At 41.2% G+C, this 22,420-nt stretch overlaps 1 protein-coding gene across 1 annotated transcript in view; it reads left to right on the forward strand.

Moving 5' to 3' along the window:
* The window catches only part of LOC128640465 (cilia- and flagella-associated protein 46-like), a 638,812-nt gene that overhangs the window by 306,614 nt on the left and 309,778 nt on the right, over window positions 1-22,420 (forward strand). Inside the window, exon 36 of the mRNA XM_053692944.1 lies at window positions 6,836-6,952. Coding sequence (XP_053548919.1) covers window positions 6,836-6,952 — 117 coding nt within the window. The remainder of the gene's footprint in view (window positions 1-6,835; window positions 6,953-22,420) is intronic.

Consider the following 22,420-nt stretch of genomic DNA (forward strand, 5'->3'; position numbering starts at 1 on the left):
ATATGTCTATTTCCCAAAGACAACCTCTGGATATGATGCTGAGCACGTGCACTCAAATTCTTTGGTCGACCAAGGCGAGGCCTGTTCTGAGTGGAACCTGTCCTGTGAAACCGCTGTATGGTCTTGCCCAACTTTTTAGTGACCAGTATGAGAGAGTGTGAGAGCGATAACACTAAATTTAACACACCTGCTCCCCATTCACACCTGAGACCTTGTAACACTAACGAGTCACATGACACTGGGGAGGGAAAATGGCTAATTGGGCCCAATTTGGACATTTCTACTTAGGGGTGTACTCACTTTTGTTGCCAACGGTTTAGACATTAATGGCTGTGTGTTGTTATTTTGAGGGGACAGCAAATTTACACTGTTATACAGGCTGTACACTCACTACTTTACATTGTAGCAAAGTGTCATTTCTTCAGTGTTGTCACATGAAAAGATATAATAAAATATTTACAAAAATGTGAGGGGTGTACTCACTTTTGTGGGATACTGTATATACAAATCCCTAAATCTGTTATTCTCAGATTCATATATGTATAAGCTGTTTGATAACATAAATATTGTGTTAATGACATAACATATTGTTCTTTAATATTCCAAAATCCAAACTATTCTGAAATCCAAAACTTTTCCGGTCTGAAGCATACAATATATATATATATATATATATATATATATATATATATATATATATATATATATATATATATATATATATATATATATATATACTCAAACCAAGATATTCACTGATGTAGGGCAGGATAAACAATCCAGTGGGCTCATATCAAGTAGCAGAAGCCCTATCCACTGTAGTGTATGTGTATAAACCAATAAGGGGTGTCAAAGTGTCACTGAATTAGGTTAAATGCCCCAATCCACGTACAGACAGATCAAAGAAATATTTTAAAAGTTCAATACCCTTTTCTGTGTCCCATCGGTAATACACATGCGGCAGCCCTAATGACAAAAAGCTAGCACGGTCATACAACCTGGGCACTCACCGCTACCTGCTTCTCTGGGACCGCTCCAATATCCCTTAGCAGTTTGGGAGCCTTTGGCGTCCTGTGCCTGAAACGGGCTCCCTTTGATCTGTCTGACGATCAGCACACAATACAGCTTCACACTGGGTCCAAAGTTTTAACAGCACTGTTTCCCGGTATTAAAAGATGCAAAGGAACAGTTCAAAACGCAGTGATGCTGTTAAAAACAGTTTCTTTATTCGGGACCTCTTTAAAATACATCCATGGGGTGCACTGAGATCACAAAGATCACAAAGGCAAGCAGCAATGATCCGCGAACATAGCTGATTACGGCTGAATAGCCGAAACATGTTAGTGGATCATTGCTGCTTGCCTTTGTGATCTTTGTGATCTCAGTGCACCCCATGGATGTATTTTAAAGAGGTGCCGAATAAAGAAACTGTCGGCTAGATTACGAGTTTTGCGTTATGAGTGAAAAGCCTCATAACGCTGCTTTTTCACTACCGCCGGTACTACAAGTCTTGCAGGTATAGGTGTAACGCAACGTAACTACCGCACCTTTCAAAAAGTCCTTGTTCAATGTGACTTCCATAGCGCCAGTATTACGAGTTTTGCCTGGGAGGCCAAAAAGTGAGCGGTACACCCTATACCGTCAAGATTTGTACCGCCATCTAAAGTCAGTAGTTATGAGTTTTATGTTACAAATCTGTAGCATGAAACTCATAACTAAAGTGTTATAAAGTACACTAACCCCCATAAACTACCTATTAACCCCTAAACTGAGGCCCTCCTGCATCGCAAACACTAAAATAAAATTATTATTCCTAATCTGCCGCTCCAGACATTGCCACCACTATAATAAACATATTAACCTCTAAACTCCCGCATCGCAAACACTAGTGAAATATTATTAACCCCTAATCTGCCGCCCCCAACGTCACCGTCGCCACTATACTAAAGTTATTAACCCCTAAACCTAACCCTAAGTCTAACCCTCACACCCCTTAATATAATTAAAATAAATCTAAATAAAAATTACTATCATTATCTAAATAATTCCTATTTAAAGGATTCCAAAACTTTGTTTTTTTTTTTCTCCACTTAACACCCTAAAATCTATTGCCAACCACTTATCTATTAAAAATTATCTGATTGCAATCTAAAACGAGTATTTCTTGCCTTAGAAAATGATATATAAAATCCTTGCAATCGTGTCACCGCAGCCAAACCCCCTTTTTCAGTGCTGAAATTAGAATAGAGTTAGTCCAATCGCTGTGCTCTTGTGTGCATATAATTATCCAAAGGATTCGTCATCGCGCGCATGCGCAAATCATTCAGCCGTTTATCGCATGCGCATATTGCCCATCTGATTACAAACGCCATTACATGCATCTACTGGCATAACGCATGCGCATTATAAAAACTATATCCATTACATCGGTATTCGATTAAATCTCGTATAAGTCTGTTTTACGATCCCAGCTTGATAAAGCAATTCTAAATTCTTATTTCTATCCCTAATTTATGGGTGTTTTTTGCACGTCTCTTCTCAACACACGAACTAGATAAGCAAGCTATTGTTTGAAATGTTAGTATTCATTCCATTCCAAGCTTGCTGCATTGAGTTCGTGTGTTGCAGGAGACATCATTTTACAGGTAAAATATGTATTGAATTGCATTTACATTTAACGGTATATAATAATATATCTTGTCAATTTTAAATTAATAATATATTAAATTTAAATATGAGTTTCTTTCATCAAATTATTTAAACATTTAAAAATATTAATTCTGAATGCTCGTTACTTCCAGGGGAATTATTTGCGAGTAGGGTCGCTAGCTATTAGTTATTTCAAGATCAAGATAGATGTTTTTAAGATATTTAGATGCTTGAGATATTGTATATATGCTCGTTATTACTAGGGGTATTATCGCTGCTAAGCTCACAACTTACCTGCTCGAGAACGCTGAAACATCTGTTGAGAATGCTCGATTACTGCGGTCTGCAGATGAAAAGGCTGGTGACGTTTTGGATGACGCGCAAAAATAAAGCGCATGCGCAGTACGGCGGATTACGGCCATATTGATAACACAGGTTATCAGGCACAATTGGTTACGGAGATCGAAACTAGTAAGTGTGGGTTTGGAAATATATTAATTTTCTGCAATGAATATACAGTAAACAGTTAATATTTTTTAATTAAAGCATATTAACAATATGATTTATAAATATGTTTTTTTCGTTTCAAATAAAGTTTTTGCCAAGGTTTAGTGTCCCTTTAAAACTAAATACTTACCTGTAAAATAAACCCTAAGATAGCTACAATATAACTAATAGTTACATTGTAGCTATCTTAGATTTTATTTTTATTGCACAGGCAAGTTTGTATTTTTATTTTAACTAGGAACTAGTTAGTAAATAGTTATTAACTATTTACTAACTACCTAGTTAAAATAAATACAAATTTACCTGTAAAATAAAACCTAACCTGTCTTACACTAACACCTAACATTACACTACAATTAAATCAATTACATTAATTAAATACAATTAACTAAATTACAAAAAAAACAAACACTAAACTACACAAAATAAAAAAGAAATTATCAAATATTTAAACTAATTACACCTAATCTAATAGCCCTATCAAAATAAAAAAAGCCCCCCCCAAATAATAAAACCCCTAGACTAAACTAAACTGCCAATAGCCCTTAAAAGGGCCTTTTGTGGGGCATTGCCGCAAAGAAATCAGCTCTTTTACCTGTAAAAAAAATAATACAAACAACCCTCCAACAGTAAAACCCACCACCCACACAACCAACCCCCCCCCCAAACAAAATCCTATCTAAAAAACCTAAGCTCCCCATTGACCTGAAAAGGGCATTTGGATGGGCATTGCCCTTAAAAGGGCATTTAGCTCTTTTCCATTGCCCAAACCCTAAGCTAAAAATAAAACCCACCCAATAAACCCTTAAAAAAAACTAACACTAACCCCTGAAGATACACTTACAGTTTTTGAAGACCGGACATCCATCCTCATCAAGCCGGTAGAAGTCTTCATCCAAGCGGGCAGAAGTCCTCAACGAAGCCGGGAGAAGTCTTCATCCAAGCGGCAAGAAGTGGTCCTCCAGGCAGGCAGAAGTCTTCATCCAGACGGCATCTTCTATCTTCATTCTTCCGACGCCGAGCGGCTCCATCTTCAAGACATCCGGCGCGGAGCATCCTCTTCTGTCGACGGCTACTGAAGAATGAAGGTTCCTTTAAGGGACGTCATCCAAGATGGCATCCCGTGATTTCCGATTGGCTGATAGAATTCTATCAGCCAACCGGAATTAAAGTTGAAAAAATCCTATTGCAATCAGCCAATAGGATTGAGCTTCAATCTATTGGCTGGTCTTCAAAAACTGTAAGTGGATCTTTGGGGGTTAGTGTTAGGTTTTTTTAAGGGTTTATTGGTTGGGTTTTATTTTTAGCTTAGGCTTTGGGCAATGGAAAATAGCTAAATGCCCTTTTAAGGGTAATGCCCATCTAAATTCCCTTTTCAGAGCAATGGGGAGCTTAGGTTTTTTAGATAGGAATTTATTTGGGGGGGTTAGTTGTGTGGGTGGTGGGTTTTACTGTTGAGGGGTTGTTTGTATTTTTTTTTTTACAGGTAAAAGAGCTGATTTCTTTGGGGCTATTGGCAGTTTAGTTTAGGCTAGGGTTTTTTTTATTTGGGGGGGGGGGGGCTTTTTTTTTGATAGGGCTATTAGATTAGGTGTAATTAGTTTAAATATTTGATAATTTAATTTTTATTTTGTGTAATTTAGTGTTTATTTTTTTGTAATTTAGTTCATTGTATTTAATTAATGTAATTGATTTAATTGTAGTGTAATGTTAGGTGTTAGTGTAAGACAGGTTAGGTTTTATTTTACAGGTACATTTGTATTTATTTTAACTAGGTAGCTAGTAAATAGTTAATAACTATTTACTAACTAGTCTACCTAGTTAAAATAAATACAAACTTAGCTGTGAAATAAAAATAAAACCTAAGATAGCTACAATATAACTATTAGTTATATTGTAGCTAGGTTAGGTTTTATTTTATAGGTAAGTATTTAGTTTTAAATAGGAATTATTTAGGTATTAATTGTAATTTTTATTTTAATTATGTTAAAGTTAGTGGGTGTTAGGGTTAGGGTTGGGGTTAGACGTAGGGTTAGGTTTAGGGGTTAATAACTTTTGTATAGTGGTGGCGACGTTGGGGGCGGCAGATTAGGGGTTAATTAGTGTAATGTAGGTAGCAACAACGTTGGGGCGGCAGATTAGGGGTTAATAAGTGTAATGTAGGTGTCGGCGATGTTGGGGGCGGCAGATTAGGGGTTAATAAGTGTAATGTAGGTGTCGGCGATGTTGGGGGCGGCAGATTAGGGGTGTTTAGACTCGGGGTTTATGTTAGGGTGTTAGGAGTAAACATAACTTTTCTTTCCCCATAGGAATCAATGGGGCTGCGTTACGGAGCTTTACGCTCCTTTATTGCAGGTGTTGGGTTTTTTTTTTAGCCGGCTCTCCCCTTTGATATCAATGGGGAAACCATGCACAAGCATGTAAAACCAGCTCAAAGCAGCGCTGGTATTTGTGTGTGGTATGGAGCTCAACGCTGCCATATTGCCTGCTAACGCCGGGTTTTTGCAAACCTGTAATAGCAGAGCTATAGGGAGGTGAGCGGTTACTATAACTTGCAAATTATTACCGAGCCGCTCATAACGCAAAACTCGTAATCTGGCCATGTGTTTTTAACAACATCATTGTTTTTTTAACTGTTCTTTTGCATTATATATATATATATATATATATTCATTATAGCCTTTTCCAGTCAAAAACCTTGTCATATACCCTATAGCTTTTAACCCTTATACATTTTTATTAGAAACTGCATATATGAGTGTAATACTTTATTTTAATGTACTTATGTTTTGTTTGGTGCACATTTTTATTTTTTACGCCTTACATTTTACACCAGGTTTTCAGTCACGCTAACCTGACTAAGCATTATGTTTATGCTTTAGCGCACCCATTTACTGTACTGTTTGTGCTTCAGCTGATACTTTTTCCAATTTGTTATTGGCTCCTAAAGGAAGAAGGATACTTAATAGTTATGTTGTACATTGTCTTATAGGGATATCAAAGTGCAAACAGAAAATGCTCTAGTATGTTAGAGCATTTAATTTTATCATTCCACTATTGCTTGTCTGAGTAGCAATACACTACTGGGAAAAATCTTGTGAGCCAATGACAGAAGGCATATGTGTGTAGCCACCAATCGCTAGCTAGCTCCTGCACCTACCTATGTATGTTTTTGAACAAAAATAGCAAGAGTGAAGTAAATTTGATAAAAGTAATATTTCTTAAAATTGTATGCTATGGGGAATATATTTATTAAGCTCCGTATGGAGCTTGATGCCCCTTGTTTCCAGCGAGCCTTCAGGCTTCTCTGGAAACAGAAGTTATGAAGCAGTGGTCTAAAGACCGATGCTCCATAACTTGTCCACCTGTTCTGAGACGGCGGACAGAAATCAACCCGATCGAATCTGCAGGGGGCAACATTGCACCAGCAGTTCACAAGAACTGCTGGTGCAAAGATAAATGCTGTCAGCGTATACTGTCAGCATTTATCAATGTCCGCTCGCACATTGATACATATGCCCCTATATCTGAATCATAAAAAGTTAATGTTGACAGTTATGCCCCTTTACTTTGGTTACAATTGTATATATTTTGTACATATTTTATTTAAAAAAATACACTTCTGAATGTTATTTATACTTTGCTTTGAGCGTCAATTTATTTATATGATTTATTGCAGGTGTCATTGACAGCAGCAGGGAGTTTTATTAAAACTTCACAAAAAAATCCCCCACCACCTCAAAACCCACTGTCTGCGTCATCACAAAAGGAAAAAGGCAAAAAAGACGTAAAAGAGGTAACAAAACATTTATATAAGCATTTTAAATTATGCTTTAAATGAAAGGTATGCAGTATTGCAAATGGTTTTGAAAAGCTTATTTAAAGGGACAATACAGTTACAATTAAACTTTACATCTGTTGTCAATTCTCATTCGTTCTCTTGGTATCCATTGTTAAGTAATCTTTGGTGAGCTCAGGAGCGTGCACGTGTTTATAGCCATATAGTAGCAATGTTTGCAACAATGTGTATAGCAATGTTATACATAGATACAAATATTACTGCCATAGACTGCTATAGACATGTGTACACTCCTAAGCTCCTATCGGCCTACCTATCTTTACACTTCAACAATAAATTAGCCCTCCACTTGTAATCTAGCCCTTAGAGGTCATAGGAGTGAGTCACACTTCATCATTCTATTTAAAGGGATAGTATACACCAATTTTTATATAACTACATGTAATAGACACTACTATAAAGAAGTATATGCACAGATACTAAAGTAAAAATCTAGTATAAAACCTTTTATAAACTTGCTTAGAAGCTCCAAGTTTAGCACTGTTGATGAGGTTAAGCTGGGACGCTCAAACAGGAGCAAGCAGGAATCTGCAGACCTGGGTCTATATCGGATCTATTCTTTTGGGGCTTGGTTAGGGGTCTGAAAATCAGCACAGTGTTAAAAATAAGCAAAACTATACATTGTTACAAAAACACTCCCAGATGGGCTATATAAATGGATTATCTACAAAACATTTATGCAAAGAAAAATTAGTGTCTCTTTAAATGTGTCTACTAGTGTAAAGGGGGAAGTATCTTTTATATTTCCTGTTAATTAGTGCACTAAGTTTGATGGGAACTGTTAGTACCAATAAAATAAAATTTTATTGATATTGAGAGTTTTTATTTCCTTGTATGTCTCTGTAAAAACACATCTATAGCATATAAAAAGCATATTGATGTGGTCTGAAATATTGTACCTATGTATAAGCGACTCAACAAATAATGGCCTCTGTTCCAGTCAGTTACAAGAGGCGCGCAAAATGTTTTTTCAGAGTTTTTACTATAATTTCAAATTAAAGTTCATTCCTGTCTATAATATAATCAGTATAGTATTTTGAGTGGCACTGCAATTTTTATATTTTTAGTCTCCAGCATCAACATTTCCATCCATAAGAAAATATTTTTCATGCAGCTTTTTGTCATGATTTTTGAAAATCTGTTTTACTCTCTTTCTTACCTTTTTGTACGGTGGTGAGAGTCTCTGAGTACATTACTCCTGGGATTCAACTCAGGGCCACTAGGAGGAGGAAAAGATTTCCCAAAACTTCAAGAGAATTTCATCCCCCCCAGTTTTAATCTTTGTCTCTCAGTTGGTGGTTGAAGAATTAAGCTGCTCCAGATTCTTTCTACAGAGGGGGTTCCGCAGACCGATTTGAGGCCCGTTTTTTCCCCTCACAGAGCTGCCACAGTAAGACAGAGGGTATTTTGGAGTATTGGGTAGTGACACAATTATTCCCTGTGATGTAATTAGTCACAAGCCTGCCACAGTTGTCTCAGGGACCGGTCCACTAGCCTCCTTCTATTGGGCCATCGAGATAGTTATTACAGTCTCTTCTGTGACTTACACAGCATTATGTGTTTTTTTCTACTGGAAGCAGTCATTTCTGCAGTAGGTAAGATCAGTAGAGTGGGTCTAGTTCAGGCAAGTATATTGTACATTTGCACTGACATAGCCCACAGGCTATTAGCAGGTACATTTTTCACAGTACATCATAGCCAGGGTACAAAGGTTTAGACTGTTTTACTACTCTTATATTATAATCTATGAGACTTAAAGTACTTATAAGGACATGTCATGGGTCTGTGGAACTTTTGAAGTGACTGCTGGCCGTTTATTTTTTTTTATTTTTTTTTTGGGGGAAAAAAATCTCCTTTTGGTGATTATTTCTCCCGTCAGTAGGTGCTCTTTCTATCTTAATATGAGGAGAGTCCACTGCTTCATTCCTTACTTGTGGGAATACAGAACCTGACCACCACAAGGAGGCAAAGACACCCCAGCCAAAGGCTTAAATACCTCCCCCACTCCCCTCATCCCCCAGTCATTCTTTGCCTTTCATCACAGGAGTATGGCAGAGAAGTGTCGGAAGATTTGGAGTAGTCTCTTATGGAGGGTAGTACTCTTCGGTATGGGACTGTAGTTTTAAGTAGTCTTGTCAGCCTCTCAGTGAGAGCATTGACAAATGTTATGGTCTGGAGATGCAGGGAGAGTCTTTCTGTGAATCCATCCAGACTCGTATTAACAGCTCCTAAGCAATCAGTGCTGACGAGTTTCACTGCCTGCTTCTATCACTCAAGTCCATGTCAGGTGCGATGCTACAAGACTGTCAAACTTGAGAGGCTTTGTGTCTTTTCCACAGCAGAGATTCCGGTAAGATTGTTTCATTTTATCTCATATGATAACGTAAGAAGACAGGGTTACAGTATGACTCCTTTATCTGTATGGAATCAAGGATTAATATCTCCGGAAGGAGGTTATTGAACAGAGGGGATTTATACATAACTTGCTTTTTTATGTTTTATGCTGTGATATGTGTGAGATGAGGCTCAGGCAGATGTGGAACATTTAGGTTTCTCTCCTGGAGCAGGGGCGGTCCTGCATGGCACTCCATGTGACCGGGTGTGGTCTCATTAACGTTCTTTTTTTCCTGACCGTGCAGTTTACAGGAGAAGAAGCGTTTTCTCTGTGGGGCCTGGGTCATAGGAGGTGATGAGTGCCCCGGACATTGGGAGTATAAAGGTGCCATTTATCTTGTTATATTAACCATCTTAAAAGGGCAAGCTATGGAGGACTCTGATGCGTTAGAGGGTACTCCCTCTTTTCCTAAATCTAATACATGTTTTTATTGTGAGGAGGCTATGGTATACCTGCCTGCTCAATTGTGTTCCACATGCCTCGATAAGGTAGTTATATCTAAAAAGACAAAGATGTTTAGTACCACTGAGCCATCCACCTCTGAGGGGTCTCCGTCCCGTGAGGTGCATTCCCTGCAATCATCTCCTACTACACATGCAGCCTCCCATTGCACTGCTAATCCTCCTTCGGGAGGGGCCCTCTTACCGCCAGACTTTTCTGATCAGTTACAAACGGCAGTGTCTGCGGCCTTCAGGGCTTTACCTCGCCTTGCTATGCGCAAGCGAGAGGTCAAATATTGCTATCCATCCCAGGGGTCATCTACCAATTTGTTGGATTAATCTGATACTAGATTATCCGCTGATGAAGACACCTCTGATATTTCAGTGGAGACTCTTTCTGGGTTGGAATCTGCTACCTCTAAACCTCCGGTTGCAGAGGAACCAGACTTTAGATTTAGGATTGAGCACTTACGCTTTCTGTTAAAGGAAGTGGTGGCTACGTTAGAGGTTCCGGAACCTAAATTACCCGAAGAACCTTCTATTCCTAAGCTTGACAAGGTTTATGAGGACAGGGTGCCACAGACTTTCCCGGTTCCCGTAAAGATGGCAAATATTATTAAGAATGAATGGGAGAGACTTGGATCTTCTTTTTCCCCTTCTTCTTTTCCCATTCCAGACTCTCAATTAGAGTTGTGAGGGGTCTGTCCCTAAGGTGGATGGAGCTATCTCCACGCTTGCTAAGCGCACCACTTTCCCGCTTGAGGATAGTTAGTCGTCTAAGGAGCCCTTGGATAAGAAGCTAGAAACTCTATTAAGAAAAATGTTTCATCACACAGGGTACTTGTTTTAGCCTGCAGTGGCGGTTGCTGCGGTAGCTGGAGCCGCTAACTATTAGTGCGACTCTCTAATAGAATAGAAGATTGAGGTGGAAACTTCCCTCGACAAGATCCAGGAAAGAATTAAAGCCTTGAGGTTAGCTAATTCTTTCATCTGTGATGCAAACATGCAGATTATTTGCCGGAATGCCAAAACATCAGGTTTTTCTGTTCTAGCCCGTAGGGCCCTCTGGCTGAAGTCTTGGTCTGCGGACATGACTTCATAATCTAGATTGCTTTCCCTTCCATTTAAGGGGAAGATTCTTTTCGGTCCAGGCCTGGACTCTATCATATCCATGGTCACTGGGGGCAAGGGTGCCTTTCTACCGCAGGATAAGAAGAATAAACCTAAAGGACAATGTCCTAATTTTTGTCACTTTCGTTTGGATAAATCCCAATGCCAGCAGCCCTCCGCAAAGCCTGATCAGTCCAAGGGAACTTGGAAACCATCTCAATCTTGGAATAAATCCAAGCAGAACAAGAAGCCCCCCAAAACAAAGTCGCATGAAGGGGCGGCCCCCGATCCAGCGTTGGATCATGTTGGGGGCAGACTATCTCTCTTTGTGGAGGTTTGGTTGGGGGACGTGCAAGACCCTTGGGTTCTAGAGGTCAACGCTCAGGGTTACAGGATTGGTTTCAAATCTCATCTGCCCAGAGGCAGATTCCTCTTATCAAACCTGTCTTCAAGACCAGAAAAGCAAGAAGCTTTTCTAGGGTGCATGAGGGATCTCTCCTCCCTGGGAGTAATTGTGCCAGTACCTCTATCAGAGAGAGGTCTAGGGTACTACTCAAACCTTTTTGTGGTCCCAAAGAAGGAGGGCACGTTTCACCCGATTCTAGACCTAAAGTGTCTAAACAAGTTTCTGTTGGTTCCATCGTTCAAAATGGAGACGATAAGGTCTATTCTGCCCTTAGTTCAAGAGGGACAGTTCATGACTTGAAGGATGCTTACCCACATGTGCCAATACACAAGGATCACTTCAAGTTCTTAAGATTCACTTTTCTGGACCAGCACTTCCAGTTTGTGGCTCTTCCTTTTGGTCTGGCTACTGCTCCAAGAGTCTTTACGAAGGTTCTGTGGGCTCTGCTTGCGGTGGCGAGGTCCAGAGGTATTGCAGTAGCGCCATACTGGGACGACATCCTGGTCCTGGCTCCGTCCTGCCGGCTTGCAGAAGACAATTCAAAAGCTCTTCTTCTTCTTCAATCTCATGGATGGAAGATAAACTTAGGAAAGCGTTCTCTGGTTCCCAGTACCAGGGTGGAATTCCTGGGCACGATAATAGATTCCATATCCATGAAGATATTCCTTACAGACCAGAGATGTTGCAAAATTACTTCCAATTTTCTTGCCAGACCTCCTCAGGGCCATCTGTGGCCCGGTGTATGGAGGTAAATGGACCCATGGTCTCCAGCATAGATATAATTTAATTCGCTAGATTCCACCTCAGACCTCTTCAGCTGTGCATGCTGAGGCAATGGAACAACAGATTTCCCTGGACAACCAGTCGAGAGAATCACTCTCTTGGTGGCTCTGTCCAGATCACCTGTTCCAAGGGACATCCTTCTTGAGACCATCCTGGGAGATTGTGACTACAGACACAAGGCTCTCAGGATGGGGAGCTGTTTGTGGTGCCAGGTAGGCACAGGGCCGGTGGACTTGAGAGGAATCTCTTCCCCCGATCAACATTTTGGAACTTCGAGTGATCTTCAACACTCTGAAGGCTTGGCTTCTTCTGGGTTCATCCCAGTTTATCAGATTCCAATCGGACATTACTTTGGTGGCTTACATCATCCATCAGGGGGGACGAGGAGCTCCCTAGCAATGAGGGAAGTATCTCGGATTCTGGAATGGGTGGAGGCCCACAACTGCTCGCTGTCAGCGATCTACATTCCGGGTGTGGACAACTGGGAAACGGATTTCCTCGGCAGACAATCCTTTCATCCAGGGGAATGGTCTCTCCATCCCAAGGTGTTTGGGGAGATTTGCAACAGATGGGGGACACCAGAGATAGATCTCATGGCGTCCCAACTCAATTTCAAGCTACTCAGATACGAGTCGCGGTCCAGAGATCCACTTGCAGACTGATAGATGCATTAGCAGTGCCTTGGAGGTTCAAACTAGTTTACATTTTACCTCCGTTACCACTTCTACCTCTGGTAGTTGCCCGCATCAAGCAGGAGCTAGCTTCGGCGATCCTAATTGCTCCATCGTGGCCGCGAAGGATGTGGTTTGCGGATCTGGTGAGGATGTCCCCATCTCCTCCATGGAGGTTACCTTGTGGCAGAGATCTGCTGGAACAGGGTCCCTTTGTTCATCAGAATCTAGATTCTCTAAGGCTGACTGCGTGGAGATTGAACGCTTAGTCCTAACCAAGAGAGGGTTTTCTGAGAGAGTGATTGATACTTTCATTCATGATAGAAAGCCGGTCACTTGTCGCATCTATCATAATATATGGAGGACCTACTTATTCTGGTGTGAAGAGCATGGATTCCCCTGGCATAAGGTCATAGCGTTCAGGATTCTTTCCTTTCTCCAAGATGGTTTGGAGAAGGGACTTGCTGCTAGTTCCTTAAAGGGACAGATTTCAGCTCTATCTGTGTTTTTACACAAGAGGCTCGCTGAGCTTCCTGATATACAATTTTTTGTTCAGGCTCTGTCTAGAATCAGGCCTGTGTTTAGACATTCCGCTCTTCCTTGGAGTTTAAATCTGGTTCTTAAAGTTTTGCAGAGGGCTACATTTAAGCCCATGCATTCAGTTGACATTAAGTTACTGTCTTGGAAGGTTCTTTTTCTACTGTCTATTGCTTCGGCACGCAGAGTCTCTGAGATGGCAGCCTTGCAATGTGAGCCTCCTTACCTAGTTTTTCATGCTGACAAGGCTGTTCTTCACACTGGGTTGGGGTTTCTCCCTAAGGTTGTGTCTGATCGCAACATCAATCAGGAGATTGTGGTTCCTTCCTTGTGTCCTAATCCTTCTTCTTTGAAGGAACGATTACTTCATAATCTGGATGTGGTTCAGGCTTTGAAATTCTATCTTCTGGCCACAAAGGATTTTAGACAGACTTCGGAATTGTTTGTTGTCTATTCTGGGACGCGCATAGGGCAGAAGGCTTCTTCCACTTCCCTAGCTTTTTGGTTGAGGAGCATTATTCGCTTAGCATATGAGACAGCGGGACATAAGCCTCCTCAGAGGATTACGGCTCATTCAACTAGAGCTGTGGCTTCATCTTGGGCCTTCAAGAATGAGGCCTCTATGGAGCAGACTTGTAGGGCGGCTACCTGTTCCTCCTTACATACTTTTTCAAAGTTTTACAAATTTGATTTTTTTGCTTTGGCTGAAGCAGCTTTTGGGAGAAAGGTTTTGCAGGTTGTGGTGCCTTTAGAATAGAGTCCGCCTCTCTTTTACCCTACCGTTTTCATTCAGTGTCCTCTAGAGCTTGTGTATATGTTTCCCACAAGTAAGGAATGAAGCCGTGGACTCTCCTCATATTAAGATGGAAAACATAAATTATGCTTACCTGATAATTTCCTTTCTATCTGTATGAGGAGAGTCCACGGCCCCTGTCTGTTTTCTCTGTTGGGTGGACCAAAATGTTTTGTTCTTCTGGCACTATTTATACCCTGATATTTCTCCTACTGTTCCTTGTTCCCTCGGCAGAAGGACTAGGGGATGAGGGGAGTGGGGGAGGTATTTAATCCTTTGACTGGGGTGGCTTTGCCTCCTCCTGGTGGCCAGGTTCTGTTCTGTATTCCCACAAGTAAGGAATGAGGCCGTGGACTCTCTTCATGCAGATGGAAAGGAAATGATCAGGTAAGCATAATTTATGTTTTTATTACTCTACAATTCCATTTTTGTTCAGTTTTTATTGAGCAACTTTTCTCCTTAAGACTTAGCCCTATGCATTCACAGTGCACACATTTCCCTTGCTAAGCAGCTTCTTAATCACGAGTCATGCTTCTGACTTGGCTTATTGTGCTCCTTGTAATCAGCAAGGTTGGGGACTGAGAAGACTTCTGCAATGCAGGAGTTACTGTTTTCTTGCTCCCGGGTGGTCTCTATTACTGAGCTCACAGAGCAGCTTTTCATATACAGCAGTGTTAAGCGGTCCTCATATCCTTTAACCGCTTTAAGGGAGTAAGAATTCTAATATTATGTAAGGGTTATTTTTATTTTAACTCTTTCTGCCATAACTGCCACTTCAAGTGTTCTTGCTAAAATACTATTACAGTTTTCCCTGAATGTTGTGTTATTTGAATTATGTTCAGCATTTTGTATGTGGTGTATTACATTTAGATTTAATTTGTATTTATCTGTGTAAGCCTGTAGTATATTATCGAGCATGCTGGTACTGTCTTTTGCTACCTTAGTTCATTTAGAAATTAGATCCACTTATTATACAGTCCATTTCAAATGTGTAATGTGCAAACTGGTAATTGTTGTAACCCCTTCACAACTTTGCAGTTTCTTGTATGGATAGTCAGGAGATTTGGCCGTCCATATATAGACCTAATGGCTTCTTGACTAAGCAACAAACATTCCTGATATTTCACAGAAATCAAAATGTATGCTTACCTGAGAAATTAATCTCTTTTGAGTTTGTGAGAGTCCACAAGTTTATTTTGTTGTAATTTGTATGGTGGCAGTTCTGTTTTTACACCTCATTTCCCTGTTTCTGTCCTTTCCTACCTTTTTTCCATATCTCCTTTTTGGCCATACGTAAGACTGAGATGGGAGGCATGAAATACTCTTGGAGTTTTGAGAAATCGTATCCTCCTTCTAGTAGCCAGGAGTTGAATCCCAGGAGTAAGGGACTCATGGACTCTCACCACCTAAAAAAAATTAATTTATTAGGTAATAATACATTTAGTTTTTTCACCATGTTCAGTTTACACAATTATTTACAGGTTAAAACGTAATTTAAAAATATAGCTCAAATCCCACTTTCTCCAACATTGGTGTGTCCGGTCCACGGCGTCATCCTTACTTGTGGGAATATTCTCTTCCCCAACAGGAAATGGCAAAGAGCACAGCAAAAGCTGCCCATATAGCCCCTCCACAGGCTCCGCCCCCCAGTCATTCTGCCGCTCTGAACAAGTAGCATCTCCACGGAGATGGTGAAGAGTATGTGGTGTTTAGTTGTAGTTTTTTATTCTTCTATCAAGAGTTTGTTATTTTAAAATAGTGCCGGTTTGTACTATTTACTCTAAAACAGAAAAGGATGAAGAGTTCTGTTTAAAAGAGGAGTATGATTTTAGCAGCAGTAACTAAAATCAATTGCTGTTCCCACACAGGACTGTTGAGCCCAGAGAACTTCAGTTGGGGGGAACAGTTTGCAGACTTTTCTGCTCAAGGTATGACTAGTCCATTTTCTAACAAGACTGTGTAATGCTAGAAGACTGTCATTTTCCCTCTTGGGGATCGGTAAGCCATTTTCTTAGACTTATAACAGAATGAAGGCTTATTAATGGGCTATTTACTGGTTGACACTCTTGTGGGCTAGATCGATTGCTTTATTCAATATTTATATGAGGTTTGAAGTGTTTTTACAAAACCTAAGTGTTGGGGAACGTTTTTTAGGCGCCAGGCAGTAGTTTAGACACCTTCCCAGTCAGGAAGGGCCTTTCTCTCTAGTAAGCAGAGCCTCATTTTCGCGCCATAATTGCGCACTTTCTTTTGGATGCAGGGCATGCAGCTTCATGTGAGAGGGTCTGGTGGCCAGTAAAAAACGTTCCTGGAAGGCTTATTTTGGTATCGTATAACCCCCTAGGACAAGGTGAAGTCGCAGCAAACGCTGTGGCTGGGACTGTAGTGGTTTAAAGTTGCTAATTGATAAAACAGCTCCGGCTTCCTCATTTAAAGGGTTACAAGCCTGAAAATTGGGGTGCAATACTTTTAAGGCATTAAGACACTAGGGTGCAAATTTGGTAAAGATCGGATATTTCATTCATAGTTTTTCACATATCCAGATATAAAGTGTGCTCTGTTTAACATTTAAAGAGACAGTAACGGTTTTGTTTAAAAACGGTTTTATTGCATTAATAGCCTGTATAAGCCTGTCTAACATGTCTGTACCTTCAGATAGAACATGTTCTGTATGTATGGAGGCCAAGGTGGTCCCCCCTTTAAATGTATGTGATAATTGTGCCATGGCGTCCAAAAAGTGTAAGGACAGTACTGTCACATTTAATAAGGTTGCCCAAGATGATTCCTCAAATGAAGGTAGTGGGGATAGTTCATCATCCTCTCCTTCTGTGTCAATACCAGTTATGCCCGCGCAGGCGACACCTAGTACATCTAGTGCGCCAATGCTTGTTACTATGCAACAGTTAACGACAGTTATGGATAATTCTATAGCTAATATTTTATCCAAAATGCCAGCATTTCAAAGAAAGCGTGATTGCTCAGTTTTAAATACAGTAGAGCAAGAGTGCGCTGACGATAATTTATCTGTCATACCCTCACACCAGTCAGAATTGGCAGTGAGGGAGGGTTTGTCGGAGGGAGAAATTTCTGATTCAGGAAGAATTTCTCAACAGGCAGAACCTGATGTTGTGACGTTTAAATTTAAGTTAGAGCATCTCCGCGCCTTACTTAAGGAGGTACTAACTACACTGGATGATTGTGACTCTTTGATCATTCCAGAAAAATTGTGCAAAATGGACAAATTTCTAGAGGTCCCGGTGCACCCTGATGCCTTTCCAATACCTAAAAGGGTGGCGGACATAGTGACTAAGGAGTGGGAGAAACTAGGCATACCTTTTGTCCCACCTCCTATATTTAAGAAAATGTCCCCCATGGTCGACCCAAGGAAGGACGCATGGCAAACAGTCCCTAAGGTTGAGGGGGCAGTTTCTACGCTAGCCAAATGCACGACTATTCCCATTGAGGACAATTGTGCTTTCAAAGATCCTATGGATAAAAAATTGGATGGTTTGCTTAAAAAGATTTTTGTTCAGCAAGGTTTCCTCCTCCAACCAATTTCGTGCATTATTCCTGTCACTACGGCGGCGTGTTTTTGGTTCGATGAACTAGAAAAGTCGCTTAATATGGAGACTCCATATGAGGAAGTCATGGACAGAATTCACGCACTTAAGTTAGCTAATTCCTTTATTTTAGATGCCGCTTTGCAATTGGCAAGGTTAGCGGCGAAAAATTCAGGGTTTGCAATTGTGGCGCGCAAAGCGCTCTGGCTAAAGTCTTGGTCGGGGGATGTATCTTCCAAGACAAAATTGCTTAATATTCCTTTCAAAGGTAAGACCCTCTTTGGGCCAGAATTGAAGGAAATTATTTCAGACATCACTGGGGGAAAGGGCCATGCCCTCCCACAGGATAGGCCTTTTAAGGCTAAGATTAAGTCCAATTTTCGTTCCTTTCGTAACTTCAGGAACGGACCATCTCCTAACTCTGCAGCCTCTAGACAAGAGGGTAACGCTTCCCAGACTAAGCCTTCTTTGAAACCAATGCAAGGCTGGAACAAGGGTAAACAGGCCAAGAAGCCTGCGGCTGCTACCAAGACAGCATGAAGGGGTAGCCCCCTATCTGGGACCGGATCTAGTAGGGGGCAGACTCTCTCTCTTTGCTCAGGCTTGGGCAAGAGATGTTCCGGATCCCTGGGCACTAGAAATAGTCTCCCAGGGTTATCTTCTAGAATTCAAGGAACTTCCTCCAAGGGGAAGGTTCCACATGTCTCACTTATCTTCTGACCAGATAAAGAGACAGACATTCTTACATTGCATAGGAGACCTGTTAAAGATGGGAGTGATACACCTAGTTCCAACAGAGGAACAAGGTCAGGGGTTTTACTCAAACCTGTTCGTAGTTCCCAAAAAAGAGGGAACTTTCAGACCAATTCTGGATTTAAAAATTCTAAACAAATTCCTCAGAGTTCCATCGTTCAAAATGGAAACCATTCGAACAATTTTACCTAAAATCCAGGAGGGTCAATATATGACTACCATGGATTTAAAGGATGCGTACCTACACATTCCTATCGCGAAGATCATCATCAGTTCCTAAGGTTCGCCTTTCTGAACAAACATTACCAGTTCGTGGCTCTTCCGTTCGGTTTAGCCACTGCTCCCAGAATTTTCACAAAGGTGCTAGGTTCCCTTCTAGCGGTTCTAAGACCGAGGGGCATTGCAGTGGCACCTTATCTAGACGACATTCTAATTCAAGCGTCGTCTCTTTCCAAGGCAAAGGCTCATACAGACATTGTTCTAGCCTTTCTCAGATCTCACGGGTGGAAGGTGAACGTAGAAAAGAGTTCCCTGTCTCCGTCAACAAGAGTTCCCTTTTTGGGAACAATAATAGGTTCTTTAGAAATGAAGATCTTCCTGACAGAGATCAGAAAGTCAAAGCTTCTAAACGCTTGTCAAGTTATTCACTCTATTCGGCAGCCTTCCATAGCTCAGTGCATGGAAGTAGTAGGATTGATGGTTGCAGCAATGGACATAGTTCCTTTTGCTCGAATTCATCTAAGACCATTACAACTGTGCATGCTCAATCAGTGGAATGGGGACTATGCAGACTTGTCTCCCCAGATTCAAGTAGACCAGGTAACCAGAGACTCACTCCGTTGGTGGTTGACTCAGGATCACCTGTCTCAGGGAATGAGTTTCCGCAGACCAGAGTGGGTCATTGTCACGACCGACGCCAGTCTATTAGGCTGGGGCGCGGTCTGGGACTCCCTGAAAGCTCAGGGTCTATGGTCTCGGGAAGAGTCCCTTCTCCCGATAAACATCCTGGAACTGAGAGCGATATTCAATGCGCTCTGGGCTTGGCCTCAACTTGCGAAGGCCGGATTCATAAGATTCCGGTCGGACAACATGACGACTGTAGCTTACATCAACCATCAGGGAGGAACAAAGAGTTCCTTGGCGATGAGAGAGGTATCCAAGATCATCAAATGGGCGGAGGATCACTCCTGCCACCTATCTGCAATTCACATCCCAGGAGTGGACAACTGGGAGGCGGATTATTTGAGTCGTCAGACTTTCCATCCGGGGGAGTGGGAACTCCACCCGGAGGTCTTTGCCCAGTTAATTCAATTATGGGGCATTCCAGACATGGATCTGATGGCGTCTTGTCAGAACTTCAAGGTTTCTCGCTACGGGTCCAGATCCAGGGATCCCAAGGCGACTCTAGTGGATGCATTAGTGGCGCCTTGGTCGTTCAACCTAGCTTATGTGTTTCCACCGTTTCCTCTCCTTCCCAGGCTTGTAGCCAGGATCAAACAGGAGACGGCCTCTGTGATTCTGATAGCTCCTGCGTGGCCACGCAGGACTTGGTATGCAGAGCCGTTGAATATGTCATCGGTTCCACCATGGAAGCTACCTTTGAGACAGGATCTTCTAGTACAAGGTCCATTCGAACATCCAAATCTAGTTTCTCTACAGCTGACTGCTTGGAAATTGAACGCTTGATTTTTTCCAAGCGTGGATTTTCAAATACAGTGATAGATACTCTGGTCCAAGCCAGAAAACCAGTGACTAGAAGGATTTACCATAAAATATGGAAAAAATATATCTGTTGGTGTGAATCCAAGGGATTCTCCTGGAGTAAAATTAAAATTCCTAAGATTCTTTCCTTTCTCCAAGAGGGTTTGGATAAAGGGTTGTCAGCGAGTTCTCTAAAAGGACAGATTTCTGCTTTATCTGTTTTGTTACACAAACGCCTGGCAGCTGTGCCAGATGTACAAGCTTTTGTACAGGCTTTGGTCAGAATCAAGCCTGTTTACAGATCCATGACTCCTCCTTGGAGTCTAAATTTAGTTCTTTCAGTTCTTCAAGGGGTTCCGTTTGAACCTTTACATTCCATAGATATCAAGTTACTATCTTGGAAAGTTCTGTTTTTGGTTGCTATTTCTTCTGCTAGAAGAGTTTCTGAATTATCTGCTTTGCAGTGTGTTCCACCCTATCTGGTGTTCCATTCAGATAAGGTCGTTTTGCGTACCAAGCCTGGTTTTCTTCCGAAAGTTGTGTCCAACAAGAATATTAACCAGGAAATAGTTGTTCCTTCTCTGTGTCCAAATCCAGTTTCAAAGAAGGAACGTTTGTTACACAATTTAGATGTAGTCCGTGCTTTAAAGTTCTATTTAGAAGCAACAAAGGATTTTAGACAAACCTCATCTTTGTTTGTCGTTTACTCTGGTAAGAGGAGAGGACAAAAAGCTACTGCTACCTCTCTTTCTTTCTGGCTGAAAAGCATTATCCGATTGGCTTATGAGACTGCCGGACGGCAGCCTCCTGAACGAATCACAGCTCACTCCATTAGGGCTGTGGCTTCCACATGGGCCTTCAAGAACGAGGCTTCTGTTGATCAGATATGTAAGGCAGCGACTTGGTTTTCTCTGCACACTTTTGCCAAATTTTACAAATTTGATACTTTGCTTCTTCGGAGGCTATTTTTGGGAGAAAGATTTTGCAAGCCGTGGTGCCTTCTGTTTAGGTAACCTGATTTGCCCCCTCCCTTCATCTGTGTCCTAAAGCTTTGGTATTGGTTCCCACAAGTAAGGATGACGCCGTGGACCGGACACACCAATGTTGGAGAAAACAGAATTTATGCTTACCTGATAAATTTCTTTCTCCAACGGTGTGTCCGGTCCACGGCCCGCCCTGGTTTTTTAATCAGGTTTGAAAAATTTCTTTCTCTATACACTACAGTCACCACGGCACCCTATAGTTTCTCCTTTTTTTCTCCTAACCGTCGGTCGAATGACTGGGGGGCGGAGCCTGAGGAGGGGCTATATGGGCAGCTTTTGCTGTGCTCTTTGCCATTTCCTGTTGGGGAAGAGAATATTCCCACAAGTAAGGATGACACCGTTGGAGAAAGAAATTTATCAGGTAAGCATAAATTCTGTTTTTAAACAATTAAACTGGTATACAACTTAAACCATATCCATAACCATATTAATTTCTGATTGCAGCAAAATGTGTGTGTGCTTAAAATGTAATTAGGTAGCTAGGTACAAGTCTGTGATTGAATTTGAGTCAATGACTAGCTCACAGAGGCACAGAAGTCACACAACTCTAGGCAAAGTGGTTAAACATGTCCAAGCCTCCTCAAGTCTCCCACTTCCCTATGCTAGATTAAGTCTTGATTGAACAAGGCTGTATGACTAAAATCCAGCATTTAGTGCCTGACTGGCTGTCGCTAACATCAGTCATTAGTAAGTCTATGGCAGGATTGGACAGGGGACGATGGGCACATGAAATGCTAAGACCCCTGTACATCATTACAAACAAAGGAGCTGAGTACCCAAACAATAAAACTTTTGTCCTGCCTTCCTGCACCCTTTTTGGCACCAAACGACGTGAATGAATGAACACATAGATTTTGTCTAGCAATCATTTGTCTGATTTGTCAATAATGCATGCGGCTGTTTGTGTATCGGACAGATTGATGAATTAGCAAAAAGCCCAAATGCACATATCTAGTTTTAAAGTGCATCACAGTTCTTTGGATTGTTATTGTTTGTTTTTTAAACAGTTAATATTCCTGTGCTGAAAAGCCTTTATTTTCTGTTTTATTTTCATCATAGATAATAACAATGTACTATAACAATTTACTTCTATTATTCAATATGCGTTGTTGTCTTGAAATCCTTTGTTGAAGAGCTTACCTAGGTAGACTCAGGAGCAACAATGCACTGCTGGGAGCTAGCTGGTGGTGAAGCTGTACACATATGCCTCATG

Source organism: Bombina bombina, chromosome 9 (genome assembly GCF_027579735.1).
Source record: "Bombina bombina isolate aBomBom1 chromosome 9, aBomBom1.pri, whole genome shotgun sequence".
NCBI classification, from domain to species: domain Eukaryota; kingdom Metazoa; phylum Chordata; class Amphibia; order Anura; family Bombinatoridae; genus Bombina; species Bombina bombina.